The sequence below is a fragment of the Nymphaea colorata genome, chromosome 11 (assembly GCF_008831285.2).
Source record: "Nymphaea colorata isolate Beijing-Zhang1983 chromosome 11, ASM883128v2, whole genome shotgun sequence".
Lineage (NCBI taxonomy): Eukaryota > Viridiplantae > Streptophyta > Magnoliopsida > Nymphaeales > Nymphaeaceae > Nymphaea > Nymphaea colorata.
The window spans coordinates 10,406,940-10,424,287 of NC_045148.1; the positions used below are offsets into that span (position 1 = coordinate 10,406,940).

Below are 17,348 nucleotides of genomic sequence, written 5' to 3' on the forward strand. Positions count from 1 at the left end.
AACTTATCCAATTCGCTTATTGGTCAGATCCCTTTTTCTCCTCCTATTTTTTTGGGTAAAAATCCTGTTGAATCTAAGAGTTCGATATCCTAGATGTGCTCTATAAACTTATTGTGGGTTGGCAAGTTAAAATTTCAAAGATGTATAAAAGTTCTTATAAATCTGCCTTATGAAGCATAGTCTTGTAGAGGTCCCTTCAACCCCGTCACCCAAACAAGAAGTAAATTATATTGAACTCAAGATCTTTTGACGTGAACTTCCCGTAAATTCTTTCCCGAGCGAACTGCTTGGTGTCTGAGGTGGTGCAAACATTTTTAGTGATCTGGTCATTCATATTTCGTACCCAAAACTTATCTGCGTTTGGAATTGGGTTGGATAACAGGGATCGGCGTCCTGCAAAGCGAGCCAGGAATGGGTCGGAGTTTCCCGGACGTGCCCGGTGCTTAGGGTCGCCGTAAATTGGCTGTAATATCCCAGGCTCCTGGTCCTCCGACTCGAAAATCTGACAGTGAGGGCTTGCAATGCCCACCTTTGTTGCTTCCCCAGGTATTCCTTCGCGTAGCATGAAAGAAATGAAACTGGAAGATGATGGCCGAGAATCTCACCCCCCCGAATGAACACCCAAGTTTGGTTTCTCTGTGCACCTATTCTCCGTTGTTCTTTAAGTTCCTCACCCTTCCAAAGATCATCACAAGAGAAAGTAGCGTCGTTGTTCGACAGAAAAACGTTATTGAAATGGTCGTCACATACTTGTTGAAGAATTTGAACAACTTCTGGCGATACCCACTTTCGTTTTTTGGTGGTACCATCATATTAGGACTTGCTCATTTGATTCCCTTCGGAGCTTCCTGAGTTTCACGAGCTGCCAAACTGATTTCATATGGCCGTTCTTGAGTTCTATTAGTGGCCTGATGCTTTTCGAAAATGTTCAAGAGCACTGTTTGGTGGATTTCATATTGAATCCAGTACTTCAACTTCGTTTTCGAACGTGGTTTTAGTAGCAGAAATTTTTTTTATTATCATGGTCTAATACACCCAAAAGTTATATGCTGGAGACAAGCCAGTACAGTTAGGATCAATTTGATGAAAACCGATCTAGGAATCTTTTATATATGATGCTTTAGAATCATCTCCAAGTTAATATTATCTACATAATTTAAATTATAGGGTTAACGCCATGTACATTGAACTTATTCTTATTGTTTTGCAGATGCGGTTGACGAGGATAGGCACTGGGCTTTGGTACATGAAAATCCGACACATTTTGGCCTTTGGACGTCCCTGATAGCATTTGTTGAGAAGATGTATGCTGTAAGTAATCGCTTTCAGCGGAATCTCTTGCAGGGCTTCTAGTTGTGATAAAGCCTTTCTGTATGGTTAATTTTCCACTTGCATCTTTAAGTATGTTTTGATTCATTTTGAGATATGAGATGTGAATGGAGTACATGCATGAGACCTTTTGCCATTTATTGGGAAAAAAAAGTAGAAGTAAATTGTTAATTTGCTAGCTCCAAGAGGCCTAGCATAGCTGGTCGGGCTGGAAGGCTGGTGCCCGGTCGTTAGTTCGATTCTCGTAGGTGTGATTCATCTGGACTGCAAATGGTGGCAGTGTAACACTCTATTTGGAGCTTTGCTTCTGTTAACAGCTGGTTGGAAAATGCAGTATATTTCCATCAGAGTCAACATGGACTAAGTGGCTTGATGGAGTTTGGAACCAGGTTTGAGTGATAGTTTTGAGTCTGAGCTCGGCTCTTGGGCCTGGATGTGAGTTCAATTATTTGTGATGTTAATTCGTGGAGACACCGTTCTTGTGCATGCCATATTTCTGGCTTAGTGTCTTGGTACAATTGTGACCAGTTTTAATCTTCAGATAAGCAGTCTGACCCCAAGCTATTTAGGCCCTGTGAACCCAGTGGAGCACATCTGGCCACCTTGCAGTGGCCTGGTGAGCCCATTCCACCTGTAGTTGATGTCTATGTTGCTGCATATCTTAATGAAACTAAACAACTGAAGGTGAAAAGTTGCTCATTGCGAACCAGTATCAAGGCTTAATTAGGAAATTACTAAGGGACAGAAGATCTGTAGTCAAAGCTAGGTAGGACTTGGCGGCAAACCCAAAAAAAGTCTATGGTGCTCCTGGGCGGCACCTAGTCAGTCCTATTTGACATAAAACACGAGGAGAAAGAGAAATAAGAAAGACAAAAAGAAAATGGAAAAGGGGAAAAGTGGATTTCAATTACTCCACCTCAAACAATGTCCTAGAAGATAGAACAAACAAAAACAAGTATTTTTTCAAGCTCTCGAGCAGAAGAAGAAACTAATGTTTTTTTTCTTACATTGTTTGTTTATTTGCCTTATTTTCCTTTTTCTTGTGGTTCATTTGCTTTTGATTTCAAGATTGCCATGACTTCACTTAAGGAGCCTTGTCAGAAAAAAAAAATGTTCTCAACTCTAATTTTAATCATGCATGGACCCTCAAAATCCACTAGTATAGATTGCTGAAAAGAAAGAGAAAAAGAGATTTAACAACATTAGATAAAGTTAAATGATGGTCCTCTCTAAATGGCAGGCTCAACATGGAGAGAGAGGGGTCACACTTCATGCGTGAAGAATATAAAAGAGATTCAAAATTTTAATCTCTCTCACTCTTATTTGTCTCTTAATTGGTTTACAATTTACATTAAATCTCTCTCTCTTAAATTAGCTTTTAAAGAAGCATTTGTAATAGGGATAATGATTGTTTCTAAGCGACATCCAGTCCAGGTCATTGGATTAAATCTGTTCCAATGGTTATATATATATATATAGCCATTGGATCAGATTTAATCCAATGGTTATGTATTGGATGTATGAGATGTTTTTCTTTTGTGTCTGTTTGACATCTTAATATGCATCACCTTTTTGACAATTAGTACCAGCGATTGGCTGGTGATTTTGTATTTCTGGAGTTAGCTGCCTCTTCTCAGCATTCAACCCTATTTCAGTTTGATCCATGAACCTCATTTTCAGTTAGCTTATTTGTCGTTTTTCGTTGTAGGAGCCATAAGCTTTATATGTGTCAAACTGTCAGTACTAACTTTTTTCTCATTCCCACACAGACATACATGATTTTAGGTTCACCACAGTTTCTTGTTCGGAAAGTGTTCGGTACCTATTGTTCTACTAGCATGACTCCAGGTTGATTGAGACTAGCTTCTGTCATGTAAAATCTAGATACCATTAGATGAAACATGTGAATGCTCATTCATCATGTATTGATTTGATTTGTCGTAGAAAGGTAATCTGACTTTATCAACTCCTGCAGGCTGACCTTGGAAAGATCTGCCAAGTATATGACTCATTTTTGTGTGAGTTTCCTTTGTGTTACGGATACTGGAGGAGGTATGCCGATCACATGTTGAGTCTGGGAACAGCTGACAAGGTTGTTGAAGTATATGAAGAAGCAACAAAATCGTTGGCATACTCTGTTGACCATTGGGTCAACTATTGTACCTTTGCTGTGATGTGGTTTGATGATCCAGCTGATGTTCGAAGGTAACTCTTTTCTTTATCATATTGATTTCTCTATTAGATAGAATATCTTTGTGGTATATGTGTAGAAGGTGCATTATTTTCTATGCAAAATTGTTTTTCTGTCTTGATAATTAGATTTATATGTCATCTTTTATGACTTGATCTTTTGACAGATTATTTGAACGAGCTCTGAGTTTTGTTGGAAAAGACTACTTGAATTACCTTCTCTGGGATAAGTATGCTGAATTTGAATTTGCACAGGAGCAATGGGGTCGTCTAGCTCGTATATATCTTCGTTCTTTGAAGTTTCCAAATAAGAAACTAGACAAGTATTTTAGAAGGTAATATTGGGAGTTCTTTCTTTACATGGATTTTCCATACTTCCCTTATTATGACAAAAGAAAGGGTCTTCTCAGCAAAAATGGATTGCCTTTCCTTTCATTTAGCTTATTTTTTCAGCTGTATCACATGCATATGGGTCCATTTCAAGAACCTCAATAACACGCACTCAATGTGCATAAAGTGCACTTATTTTATTAAATTTTTAATAAGGCAAACATCCTCTTTTTGAGCTAATGCTTGCTCAAATGGTGTGACAATTTTGGTTTTTACCTGGATAAAATTGACTGGGGCCAAATTTGCTTCTGTGGTTTTGGATGAAAAAGCATAGTATACCTGGTAGCTTATCACATCTTACACCGTAACACGGAGCAAGTCTGGTCTTGCAACTGTGCCCTTCCAACACTAGTGCAACACATTTCGATGAGCAAAAGTTCTGTAAAACCAGTATTTCGTGGCAATTTCGAAATGTATGGGTGGAAGTCTTTCCCGTTGAGTTGGCATAACAACATTGTTATAGAAAAAAGGGGTTTTTTTTTTTTATCAACTGCAAATAAGTCAGCTGCTATGTCATGCGGGAGTTGATGCTCGTTCGGAGCATATCAAGTATATATATATATATATATATATATATATATATATATATATATATATATATATATATATATATATATATATTATGTGTGTGTGTGTTATTTGGGGGGGGGGGGGGGGAGGTGTTCCTACACCCCAGGTGTGTATCGTGTGTGTATATATATATAGCAAGAATAAGATCTTAAATAAACAAACCATATATTATATATATGTATAATATATTTATAGCAAAACTGGAATTGTAAGTAAACGAACATATATATTCCTTATTTATATGCATAAAATATGAATTACTAAATAAAGCATTCCAAACAATACAAAATATCATTTTGCCATGCCCCACTCCTGCACCTGTGTCATCCGTGTGGACATGGATGTGGCGCCCTTCCGGGCATGTGACATGTGTCAGGTGTTTGTTGTTGATAATACAGGTGGAGGGAAGATTTGAAAGGAATTTACACTTTTTTATTTATCAAAGAGATAACAACAAGTTTCATGGAACATATCTAAATATTTCTTATCATTAATGGTTCAGTTTTAAACAGCTATCTGCAAATTGGAGAGATGAGCTTGAAACTGAGAAAGATGGTTCAGTAGTAAATGATCTGAAAGATGCTGTCAATGATACAGTTTCAAAGGCAGAATGTAGTCAAGACGATGATCTCATGCATTTGAAGTCGGACATGACCAAATCCTTGGCACTTGAGAAATATTTATCTGCTGGTGGGCAGTTGTATCACGAGGCAAACTGCTTGGATGGAGAGATCAAGCAGTTTGAGGCTGGCATACGAAGGCCATATTTTCATGTCAAGCCTCTTGACAGTAGTCAGCTTAAAAATTGGCATATGTACCTTGACTTCATTGAGACTAAAACAGATTTTGACTGGGTATGGTTTATGATTTACTGATTCTTTGGAAGTACCCACTAATCTTGTGTCTTCTCATATGAAGTATGCAATATTCTTGACAGGTCATAAAGCTCTATGAAAGATGTTTAATTCCTTGCGCGAGCTACCCTGAGTTCTGGATTCGCTATGTACAATCAATTGAAGCTAAGGGGGGAAGGGAGATTGCAAGTGCAGCTCTTCTTCGAGCAACTCAGATTTTCTTGAAGGTATGCCTTATCAGTTATCAGTGATATTCAGTATGTCCATGCTCTTGTTGGAACACTAACAAAATACAAGAATGTCTCCTTGGGAAAGTAATAAAAGGAACCTGCTGAGAAAAAAAATTGTGTTTGCTATCTTGCTGATTGAACAGCCATGTTCAGGGATGGTTTTCTCATGGACCATATAAGACCTCTTTTCCATTGATTTTCTCATTGAAAATATTTTTCTGAAACAACTCCAGAAGCTATTTCTCCTGGATAAGTTTTTGAGACGTCCTTGACTCTTCATTATGAGTGCAGAGGGTGCCTGCCATCCATCTTTTTGCTGCAAGATTCATGGAGCAAGTAAGGGATGTTTCTGGTGCTCACACAGAGCTTTCTAATTACAGTTTAGACTCACCTGCTGATTACATTGAAAATGTCATTAGAAGGGCAAACATGGAGAGGCGTCTGGTATGTAATCACCTTATATTTTATTTTCTTGGCTCTAGGTCTGCAAGTGTCATTAGATTACCTCTAAAGTATTTTTGTAGGGAAATGTTGAAGCAGCTTGTGTGGTCTATGAGAGAGAACTTGAGTTTGTGAAGGAGGGAGAGAGATTGCAGGCTCTCCCTTTTCTCTATATGCAGTATTCACAGTTCAAATTGATGGTATGACATTACAGGTTGTTGTTTTGCTAATTAGTTCCAACAAGAAGATGGTTTTTGCAGTTACAAATGATCCCCAGCTTTATATTTTATGATAAGTTCTCTGACGTTGAATATAACACAACTTATTAACCTTCATTTTGATCTATGTTGTATGGTGTTCGTGGTGAATGACATAGTGTTAGATGCCGGCTAACTCAGCTACGATAATAAGAAAGTCACGCATGCACTTAACCTAATTCACCACTGAATTAGGGCCAAAACTCCCTCAGCATGAGAGAACTCATTTCATTAAAATCATAAACTCGTAATACAGTATCAGTCCCCTTTTATATGTGGGAACTATGGATCACCTATTCCTATGACCCGATCCACCTTGTTCCTGTTTCCTATTCTATGACTCGTAAGCCTGTTACAGTTTGAGGCTGACATTGCCCTCCCCTTAACCAACACCTTGTCCTCAAGGTGTGAACTCAGGAAATCGTTGTTGGATCTCTGCGGCGTCTTCCCAAGATGGGTCAGGAGCTTCTGGACCTTGCCATTCCACCAGCCAAGCTGTGCAAGTTTGATTTGACCTTCTGTAATTTTTCTGCTGAAGCACTCAGAATGGAAACAGTTCACCTGAAGGAATACTCGGCAGTGCCTTGACTGCAACCTCTGGTTCGTCTCTAGAGTAGTAGGCCTTCAAGCGGGAGACATGGAATACAGGATGAATTGAGGAACCCTCCGGAAGTTGTAGCCTATATGCCAATTTCCCAATCCTTTCTATCACCTGAAAGGGGCTTGAATAACGTGCAGACAACTTATGGATTCCCGTTGATCGATGTTGGACCTTCCCTGCAAGAAAATTCTTCAAGTAAACCCACTGGACTACCTCATACTCCTAGGAACGATGCCTTCTATTATACTGCTTTGCCATTATGTTTTGAGCAGCTGCCAACTTGCTTTTAATAATGTCCAGCACTTGGTCCCTTGCTAGGAGCTGAATAGCTACTTCGTCAAGCTGTGCCCCTTGTGGATGGAAGCGACATAAGTCAGGGGGTGGTTGCCCATACACCACTTCAAAAGCGGATTTCTAGAGGGCTGAATGTACGGCAGTGTTGTAAGAATATTCAGCCCATGAGAGGTACTCTGTCCAGTTATGAGGCTAGTACTTCGCGTAGCACCTCATGTATGTTTCCAATACCCGATTTATAACCTCTGTTTGACCATCGGATTGTGGATGATACGCAGTGCTCATATATAGCTGGGTTCCTTGTAAATTCGAAGTAAGTTTTCCAAACTTTACTTAGGAATAGGAGGTCACGATCACTTACCACTGTCTGTGGCATACCATGCAACTTCCCTACATGATCCTGGAAAGCCTTAGCCACATCCTTGCCTGTGAAGGGGTATGACAGCGCTATGAAATGTGCGTATTTCGACAGCCTGTCCACTACAACTAAGATAACCAATTTCCCTCTTGATCGAGGCAGTCCTTCAATAAAATCCATGGATAAGTCCTCCCATATTTTGTCTGCAATGGGCAGAGGTTGGAGAAGGCCAATGGGGCGCAGTGTCTCATATTTGTGCCGTCTGCAAGTATCACATGCCTTAATATATTCTCTGATTTCTCTCTTCATGCCTGGCCAAAAGAAGGTCTGTCGGGCCCTCTCGTAAGTGCCTTCCTCTCCTTGATGTCCCCCTTCGACGCCGTCATGGAAGAAGGAAATTACTTCCTTGATTAGTGTGGGATTGGGAGGTACAAGTATTCTGTTTTGATAGTATAGGTAAGGGTCCTTCCACCGATTAACCATATACCTGAATCGAATCCTTTTCGAGCTGTTCTTTCTTCCTTTGCACATCCACTGAGCTGTGTTCTTGTTTCATCTTCTCCCATAAGTCTGCAATCAGCCTGCATAATAAAGGTAGACAGAAGTCATCAAATTCAGCCCTATTTTCTTCCTCATACTTCCGCGACAAGCTATCAGCCACTACGTTTTCAATGCCCTTCTTGTATATAATATCAAATTCATATTCAGCGAACTTCATGATCCACTTTACTTGAGTAGCATTGACTGATTTTTGCTGCATGCAGTGCCTCAAACTGCTGTGGTCAGTGAAAACCTGAAATCTTCGTCCTACTAAATAGTGATGCCACTTTTGGATGGCCAGAACCATGGCTATGAGTTCCCTTTCATAAGCAGATTTGATTTTGAATCTAACTCCCATAGCCTTGGTGTAAAAAGCGACGGGGTGTTTGCCTTGGGTGCGGACTGCCCCTACCCCATTCTCAGATGCATCTGTGTCCACCTTGAAGGCCTTGGTGAAGTCAGGCATTGTAACATTGGTGAGCTGATGATAGCTTGTTTTAACTTCTTAAAGGCAGCGTCACTTTGAGGGCTCCATCTGAATTGATCTTTCTTCAACATGCTGGTTAGGGAGGCAGCGTATAGTCCAAAATTTTTAACAAACCTGCAGTAATATCATGCCAGGCCTAAGAAGGCCTTCAACCCTTTAACTCCGGCCAGTAATTTCCAAGTACGAATGGCTGCTACCTTTTCTTCTTCCATCTCTACTCCTCGTTTAGAAATGATGTGACCTAAATAGGTCACCTGATCACATCCAAATACGCATTTTGAAGCCTTGGCATGTAATTGGTGCTCCTTTCATGATTTTAACGCCAACCTTAAATGTTCTTGACGTTTTTCCTTACTCTTGCTGTAAATCAATATATCATCGAAAAATACCATGACGAATCTCCTTAGGAAGGAATGAAAAATGTGGTTCATTAGGGCTTGGAAAGTGGCTGGTGCGTTCGTTAACCCGAATGACATTACCTTAAACTCGTAATGGCCTTCATGGGTTTGGAAGGCAGTCTTGGAAACGTCCTCCTTGGCCATCTTGATTTGATGATACCCAGCCCGAAGGTCTAGCTTGGAATATACTTCTGCCCCTTGTAGCTCGTCTAGCATTTCCTCTATCACTGGTATAGGATATCGGTTTTTGATTTGATGGTGACTGCATTAAGTGCCCTGTAATCTACACAAAATTTTCATGTTCCATCCTTTTTTCTAACTAACAGGGCTGGAGAAGAGTAAGGGCTTCGGCTGGGCTGGACCACTCCTTCCAACAACATACCTTTTTATGAGTTTTTCTCTCTCCTTTCTGAATGTGGCTGTATCTATATGGCTTCAAATTGATTGGTCTCGAGCTGGGTTCTAGCTCGATATGATGGTCGACTTCACGACTTGGGTGTAACCCTTTTGGATTTTCAAAGACACTAGCATATTCAGCTAGAACAACATGTAAGAAGGCGGGAGCTTCTAACGAGGAAGTAATCTGCTGTTGTGGACTGCTAGGTTCAGCAGACATTAAGAGAAGATGCAGATGCAGCTCTCATTCTCCTTTTCCAACCCTCTTCATTAGTGTGTTCCCTTGGCCCATCGAGGTTGCCGTCGGTTGGGCCTATATCCATTTTTCTCCATCTACTTCCTTAAAGGTCATTGTCATGGTGGTGAAATCCCACCAAACCTTTCCCAGCCGCTTCAACCATTGAATTCCTAAAACTAAATCAGCCCCCCCCATTGCTAGGGGAAACAATTCCACCACGAAACGATGGTCTTGGATCTCGACCTCCTCCTTTGGACAACGTCCTTTACACCACAGTGAACTGCCGTTGCCAACCACCACTTTAAATTCTGATTGTTCGATAATTTTACAGCCACATGTCTTGGCAGTTTTCTCTCCAATAAAGTAATGTGTCGACCCCGTGTCCACCAATACACTAACAGATCTCCCCTTGACTCGACCTTCTACTCTCATCATGTGGGGAACGTTATCTCCTTATAAGCTATGTCACAATGGTGTGGGTACGGGTACTGGTACGGCGTTTTTGTAAATCTTGGTACGGCGGTATGATGAATATTATATATTATTATATAATTTTAGTTCAAAAAATTTAAAAAACAAAATGATATCATCACATTAAGACAATGTTTCTTTTATAAATCCATAGATAATCTCATAAATAAAAAAAAAAAAAACAAAAACAAAACTTTTTATGTTATAATATAGTTTGGATCTAGTTCCAACCCAGAACCAGATCCAAACGTACCGGGCTGTATCGGTACCGGCGTAACAGCGTACTGGTACTGGTACTCCACCAAAAGTGGCGTACCACTGTGACATAGCTTATAAGGTATGAAGAGATGTTTCTTGATTAATTCCCCTATGCTGTCTTCAATTCCTTGTTCTAAACTCTCTTCTTCCTTCTCCAGAAAATTTTCCTCATACTCGTTTACTAAATACATATGCAGTTTTTTACAAGCGTGTCCTGGGCCCCATTTCTCGTCGCATTGAAAACACAGTCCCTTCTTGCGTCATACCCTAATTTGTTTTGGGCTGAGTTGCTTTACCAGAACCTGTCTGCTCTCTGCGCTTTCTCTTTGTGCTGGCTGAGTTTCGCATGTTGTAGGGGGACCTCACACAATTCTCTTGTGACTGCAGAGTTTCTATTCGGCATCAGTCTGCTGATCCTACTCTCCTTCCACCCGTTGAAGAGTCTGTTCGATTTTTCTTCTGCAATTCTTGCCATTTCAAAGGCTTCTAAAAGGCTTTGGGGTCTGGCCGCCTGCACTTCAATGCGATACTCATCCTTCACTCCACCGACGAAGGTGCCAATCAAGGCCTCGACAGGCCATCCACTCACCATATTGCTTAGCTCCTCAAATTCCGCTTGATATTCCATCACTTTTCCTTTCTGTTTTATCTTGGACAATTCAATGTTATAATCTAAGTAGGTGGAAGGTCCGAATCTTACCTTGAGCACCTCTACAAAAACTCTCCACGGTGGCTTCCCCTGCTGCGTGACGATCCATCTATACCAGTGTATCGCTGGCCCTTCCAAGTGAACCACTGCACGTGAAACCCACTGATCTGGCGCAACTTTTTGGCAATCAAAATATTGTTCCGCTCTAAAGACCCAACTGACGGGGTCCTCTCTATTGAATTTGGGAAATTCCATCCTAAGAACCTTCATATATCCCATCGTTTCGGAGAACCTACAGACGCACCATTTGGAGGTTGCGTGCCTGCTTTCGGTGGCACATGAGGAGGCGTGGAAGCTTCAGGTTGTCCACGGCGTGATCCTCCAGTTTCGTTGATCGTCCTGTTAATAACTTCCCGCAGGAGTGTCATCAGCTCCTGTTGTCTTGTCTTTTGATCACATCTCCTTCTTGATGTCGCTCAGTCGTTGTCCCAGTTCTCCACTGCTCTTTTCAACTCCCTCCAATCTCCCAGTGATCTCATGACGATCGACCTCTGCTTGTCTGCGCAGAGCTTTCACCGCAGCCAATGCTTCTTTGGTGGTCATCGGCTCTGATACCAGATGTTAGCCGCCAGCTAACTCAACTACGATAATGAGAAAGTCACGCACACACTTCACCTAATTCACCACTGAATTAGGGCCAAAACTCCCTCGGCATGAAAGAGAACTCATTTCATTAAAATCATAAACTCGTAATACAGTATCAGTTCCTTTTATATGTGGGAACTATGGATCGCCTATTCCTATGACCCAATCCACCTTATTCCTGTTTCCTATTTTATGACGCGACTATGGATCGCCTATTCCTATGACCCAATCCACCTTATTCCTGTTCTATGACTCGTAAGGCTGTTACAGTTTGGAGATAACACATAGTCAGGTTGGACATGGATACAAAGCATCGGACATGGTTTTCTAAATAGAGGGGGAAGAGAATGAGAGGGAGTTTTAAATGATTTCTTGTCAACGCATGCCTAAAAGGGAACATGAGTCTCCATATTCTTGGACATTTTAGGTTTCAAAAACTATGCCCTGACTGTGTCAATGCATGTCAATGTCACTGTCAATGTCTTTGTGTAATAAAAACACTTCATGTTTTGCAAGTCCCCATGTAGCATAGCTTTGGATAGAGACTGTGGATAAGTAATTTTTTTTCCTCCATGGCAGTTATACCATATCCTTGGACATTTTAGGTTTCAAAAACCCCGTGCCCTGACTGTGTCAATGCATGTCAATGTCACTGTCAATGTCCAAGTTTGTCGAATAAAAACACTTCATGTTTTGCAAGTCCCCATGTAGCATAGCTTTGGATAGAGACTGTGGATAAGTAATTTTTTTTCCTCCATGGCAGTTATGCCACCTTGCTTATTCATTTCCCAATTACATATTATTGGTGGACATTTGACTTGAAAGCCGGGAGCTTCTTTGGAGAGCACCTGTGATTAAGTTTCCGCAATTGGTTTGCAGACCTCATAGTTAAGGATCAATTTTTCTATTTTCAAATCATTTAGGGTGCACTCATCAAGTAACTATCTATCATTCGAGGACCTTGATTGAAGAGAAAATGTGAGATTTTCATGGAGATAAACTACACGTCAAATCTGGCCACTGGCACAAATTGTTATTTCGACAAGTGTCTAGTGATACATTTAGGATAAGTAGTTCCAGGATCTTACTTTAATTTCTATATGCATTAGGACAGTGATAGGCAAGTAAGTAGTGAGTGATTGACACTCAAATCACCTCTTGGCACTTCAAGGTTTCGTAATAGTGCAAGTTATTTATATATATTGATTGTTGGGGAAATTTCAGTATTTACAAAATTCTTAAAATATGAAAAATTTGCAAGTTAGAGTATTCTAAAAAGTTAGAAAATACTCGTTATAAAATAAATAAATGAAAGAAACACATTTGAAATATAAAAGTAGTGAAGATACAATGCCTCGCAATTTTGTCCATATCAAAGCTGATGAAAGCTTTCATAAAGCTTTGACATTGCCATATTTTTAAATTATTGTCTATTTATATTGTTGTTTCATTTATTGAAACTTGAAATCCAAACCAACAACTATGAATCTTGGGACTATAATAGATCCAGATATATTGATAACATTATGCCCAAAATGATCTTGAAGAACTGATGTTTCAGCTGAAACTTCTCCAAACTTTCTAATGGTTTCCCTTTCTTCTTGTAGAATCTTCTCAACTTCTCTGATAATCATTTTTCTTGTTTCTTGAACTTGTTACCCTTTGATGCTGGGGTAAAGCATGCTTGAACCTAAAACTCTAAAAGTATGCTTCAAACCTATTTGCTTCATTTGTAACCTCTCTGTTGTCCAATTTGTTGAAGTCTGCTCTCTTAATGTCCAGCTTGCATTCAGTCATTGCAAGGTTTAAAATACCCATGTAAAAATATTTCAAATTATAGACTATTAATATAACCAAATGCAACTATATGCTGAAAGGCATTTATAGAAGCTAGTGAGATTTATTTTTTGCTCGTTATCAGGTGGACATAAATCCTGATTTTTCTTTTACTTCCATGTAGTGAAAGTGATGCCTTTCTTTCCTTTTGTCTTCTTTACTCAGGCAGCTGGTAGTATAAAAGAAGCCAGAGACATTCTTATCAAAGGCATTCAACGGTTGCCTCACTGCAAATTGCTATATGAGGTATATCAACATTTTTAGGGGTTGTAGTGCCATCCAGTTTTTTCATGTTTTCAAGTTTTATCTACATTAGCAAGCAGATACCCATGAAGGGGCAACTTATTGTTGTAGAGTTCATGTTTGGCTTGTTAAATGAACAAATCAGGCCAATGGAGTTCATTCATGCAAATCATGCTCCTTGCTCTTCCTCTTTTCAGTTCTAAAGTGCTGATTCTCGGGCAATACATCTGATGCGATTGTTCATTAACATGGTTAATGAACATGCTGCTGCACCTTGTCATTTCTAGCATTAGTAATTGAACAATATGAAAAAATGCCAGTTGAAAATTGTCTGTTTTTTGTATTTGCTTTCATTCTTGATTATTTCTCTTAGTTAACAACATAAATGAACCTTATGCATGTTTTTAGAACTTATGAATGCCCCGTCATAAGAGGTTCATTAATTTTATATTGTAGTAACCTACATCAAGAGTTCTTGCAGTGTCAAATAGCTTAATCGAAGTTTCCTCCTTGCTTTTATTACGTGCAAGGAGAGCCTTTCGCTGGTGTTACAGCCTTATGGGGATTGCTTCCTATTTAGACAGCATTTTTACATCTGGCCGAGGGCCTGATGCAAATAAGTAATTTGCTTGCCGTTAATTTATTGTTCATTCTGGTATAAATTGGGCTTGCAGAATGACAAAAATTTAGCACAATCAATTCTGAGAAATGAGTTGTATATTTTGGTTAAAATCCATATTTTTTCATGATTGGATACCATTCGAGATGCGCTTTAATTCTAATTCTTTCTTTTCAGGCACTTATAAACTTCGAGACTGTTCATGGGGGATCAAAACAAATAGCTCCACTGGAGTCCATTATACAAAAGGCAGTAGCTCCAGAACCTGACGTATCTGATGCCCTAAGCACCAGTGACCGCAAGCAGATCTCATATATGTTCTTGGAAGTAATTACATCTTAAACTTCTAAGTGCTGACTTGTCCATTTAATGCCTAACATTACTAGAAGAATCAAATCGAAAGTAAAGAAATTCATAATTATCTTGTTGGCAGTCTACTGCTGCTTGTTTTGGAAGCACGTAATGGAAAATATTCTTGTTCAAATTTGGTAGTCTTAACGTTCCTAGTATATTAAGTTATTAACCAAATCACTTTGGGACAAGAAGTTGTATGATTTTAAAGTGTTTTTATATCATATCCATAATAATATGGAAGGTCAGTTATGTTGATAAATAATAAGCCCAAGCATCAATCTTATTTTTTGGCAAAATATGTTGTGCAGTTCATTGACTGGTGTGGGGATATTCATCAACTCAAAAGGGCGTGGGACATTCATATCAAGTTGTTCCCACATACACTTAGACCAGATTCTTCACAAGGAAATACTACAGCAGAATGCAAGTTTCTTGTGACCAATCTAGTAGGGCGTTTGCTTCCTGCCTCAATATTAGCTGGTGGATGTGGCAACAAGTTGCATGATCATCCTCAGCATTTCACCCAAAAACCTACATCTTCAGAGCGGAAAATGTCGAATATGGTAGAAGTTTGCCAGTCTGAAGATAGGAATGGAGGAGTCAATGTTGAGAGACCAAAGGAAGTGAGCTGTCATGCAGCGGAGACACACTCGTTCCCAGACATGACTGTGCATATCCCAGAATATGTAGAGTCTAGTAACTTGGGAAGCAAAGACCAAGAAAGTTTAGATCGTCGGGATAAAGCCGTGGAGCAGTCTAAAATTGAAATCATGAATCAAAAGCCAATATCTGAAGCTGAAAGTGGAGGAGTCCAGCCACGGTTTGAGCTACATGGCCAAAAATCAGAGATAGATTTGCAGCCTCCTCCACTGGAAACTCTTTCAATAAGCCCATCCCAGCATGGAAACCGGCCATCATGCCCAACATCATTTCATGAAGGCAAATCACCATCATGGATCTCTCAGTCAAATGGAAGCTTGGCACAGGGAATAGACAATAACAGATTCACCGTCAGATATGATAAAGTGCAAAGCCAAGCTGATTTGTTAGAAACAAAACAAGACCAAAAGGTACAGGACACGTCGCATTCTGTTGAGAATCCTAGAGTGCAGTCAACAGGAACACTTAGTTCAGATCCAACGAAGTTACAAGCTCACCAAGTTCTTCCTGTTAATACTGCACCAGGTCATCAGGACCCTGCTGCAGGATACTGGCGACAGATGCAATACATGGGGCAACCTTATGCCACTCCTAATTTTGGTTATCAGGTCTATGCTCAACAGCTCCAACAGTGGCAGTCGGGTCCACCTATGGCATCATATCCTCCTGTTGATGCACGTTCTCAAGTGCAACCAAGGCAAGGATCTCCTTATCCATCAGGTTACCAATATCAAGCGCCACCTCCAGCTTATTATGGTCCTACACAGGCTTGGCCAGTGCAGAATTTGCAACAAACTGTTGTTCCAGTCCCCCAAGGTCAACAAAATACAGATGCAGTTCCTTCTCTTTATCATCAAGGACTGGCTTCTCATTATGCAGCAGCAGGGACTGAATACTATGGTGATGCCCAGACCCAGCAAGGGTTTGCATGGCATCTCCAGCAACAGTATCAGCAACCGCAGCTGCAACAACAACATCAGGAATGGAATAGTAGTCACTATCAGCAGGTTCTCTCTCTCTCTGTCTCTCTATCTCCTCCTTCCCCCGCCCCCCCTTCCTCACTCTAACGTACACAACGATGCAGCTTGGTTTTAAAATGTTGTCACAATTTCCTGACTTTCTGAGGTTTCCTGAAACATCAGGGGGTGTCAGAGCGAAGCAATGTAGATATGTCTCATGGCCTAGAATATGAGGAGCAAGCTGGGACACCTCAGGTGATGGTCTTACCATATCAAATGCACGAAAGAAGCTTCTGCACTCTTTTAACAACCTTCCATGCTTTGGAAAAAATCATTAACAATGTCTCGGTAGATTTGAATTCCAACAAGATGCCCACACTTCTACTCAGGTTACAGCTTGCAATTTAATCAAGTGTCAAACTTGATCATGGATTAGTTAATGTCATGCATCTACTATGACTCCTTGAACAACGTTGCATGGATCAAATTGGTTCTATCATTGTCTGGGATTATAAAATAAACCTTGTTTTTTCCCCCTTCTTTGTTCCAGGTTGAGGAAGCTAACTGCCCAAAGGGTGGTCCAGTGGCACCTGTTCATTCCATTTTGCAAGTGCAAACTCCCTCAAGTCAGTAAAGACTCTTAAGAGGTCTCAGTGGTTTGAGAATATGAAGTGATGGAGACAGTATGATGAAGTGCAACATTTTTCTCGTTCTTCCACGGTGCCAATGTTTGGGACCGCTAGTGTTGCCAAAATATTACACTATATTTGAAGCCATTCTTGCAAATCTATCTTCAGCCACATTTGTATGCATTCTGAATAGTTGGTCATTGGTAACAAAATGCTTTGGTATGTCTTCTTTGGCTTCAAACATGCGAGTAGAACTGGTAATCGGGTTCCTTTTTTGAACATGAGAACAGGGGTACCTGAAAGTCAAAGAGAGTTCCCAAATATCTTCTGGTGTTTGCAACTTCGTACATTAGAAATCCTGTTTCACCACTGCAGGAAACCATCACCTTACCTGAATGCAAAGCTTCTGCTATTTATAAGGTGCTGTCGCAAGATTTATTTGGACTTAAAGA

The 17,348-nt window shown here is 40.2% G+C and overlaps 1 protein-coding gene across 4 annotated transcripts; it reads left to right on the forward strand.

Annotated features, from left to right (window-relative positions):
* Positions 1 to 17,123, forward strand: LOC116264128 (pre-mRNA-processing factor 39-1). Of its 4 annotated transcripts, none has more exons than XM_050080536.1 (14): positions 1 to 22; positions 383 to 625; positions 1,211 to 1,311; positions 3,305 to 3,534; positions 3,687 to 3,854; positions 4,982 to 5,333; positions 5,417 to 5,560; positions 5,855 to 6,007; positions 6,088 to 6,204; positions 13,598 to 13,678; positions 14,472 to 14,621; positions 14,957 to 16,315; positions 16,451 to 16,522; positions 16,818 to 17,123. In XM_050080536.1, the coding sequence occupies exons 2-14, from the start codon at positions 586 to 588 to the stop codon at positions 16,899 to 16,901; spliced, it is 3,051 nt and encodes a 1,016-aa protein (XP_049936493.1). In that variant the 5' UTR covers positions 1 to 22; positions 383 to 585; the 3' UTR covers positions 16,902 to 17,123. The 4 variants fall into 4 exon arrangements, with proteins under 4 accessions (XP_049936493.1, XP_049936492.1, XP_049936494.1 ...); XM_050080535.1 differs by lacking the exon at positions 1 to 22 and adding an exon at positions 205 to 299; XM_050080537.1 differs by lacking the exon at positions 1 to 22 and having other exon boundaries at positions 307 to 546.
* The last annotated feature ends 225 nt before the right edge of the window (positions 17,124 to 17,348 follow it).

Bases quoted from the DNA above. Each gene is read 5' to 3' on its own strand.
- LOC116264128 (XM_050080536.1), top strand. From the start codon at position 586: ATGATGGCCGAGAATCTCACCCCCCCGAATGAACACCCAA. The intron at 3,855-4,981 runs GTAATATTGGGA...TTAATGGTTCAG, and splicing joins CTAGACAAGTATTTTAGAAG to TTTTAAACAGCTATCTGCAA. The intron at 13,679-14,471 runs GTATATCAACAT...CTTTCTTTTCAG, and splicing joins ACTGCAAATTGCTATATGAG to GCACTTATAAACTTCGAGAC.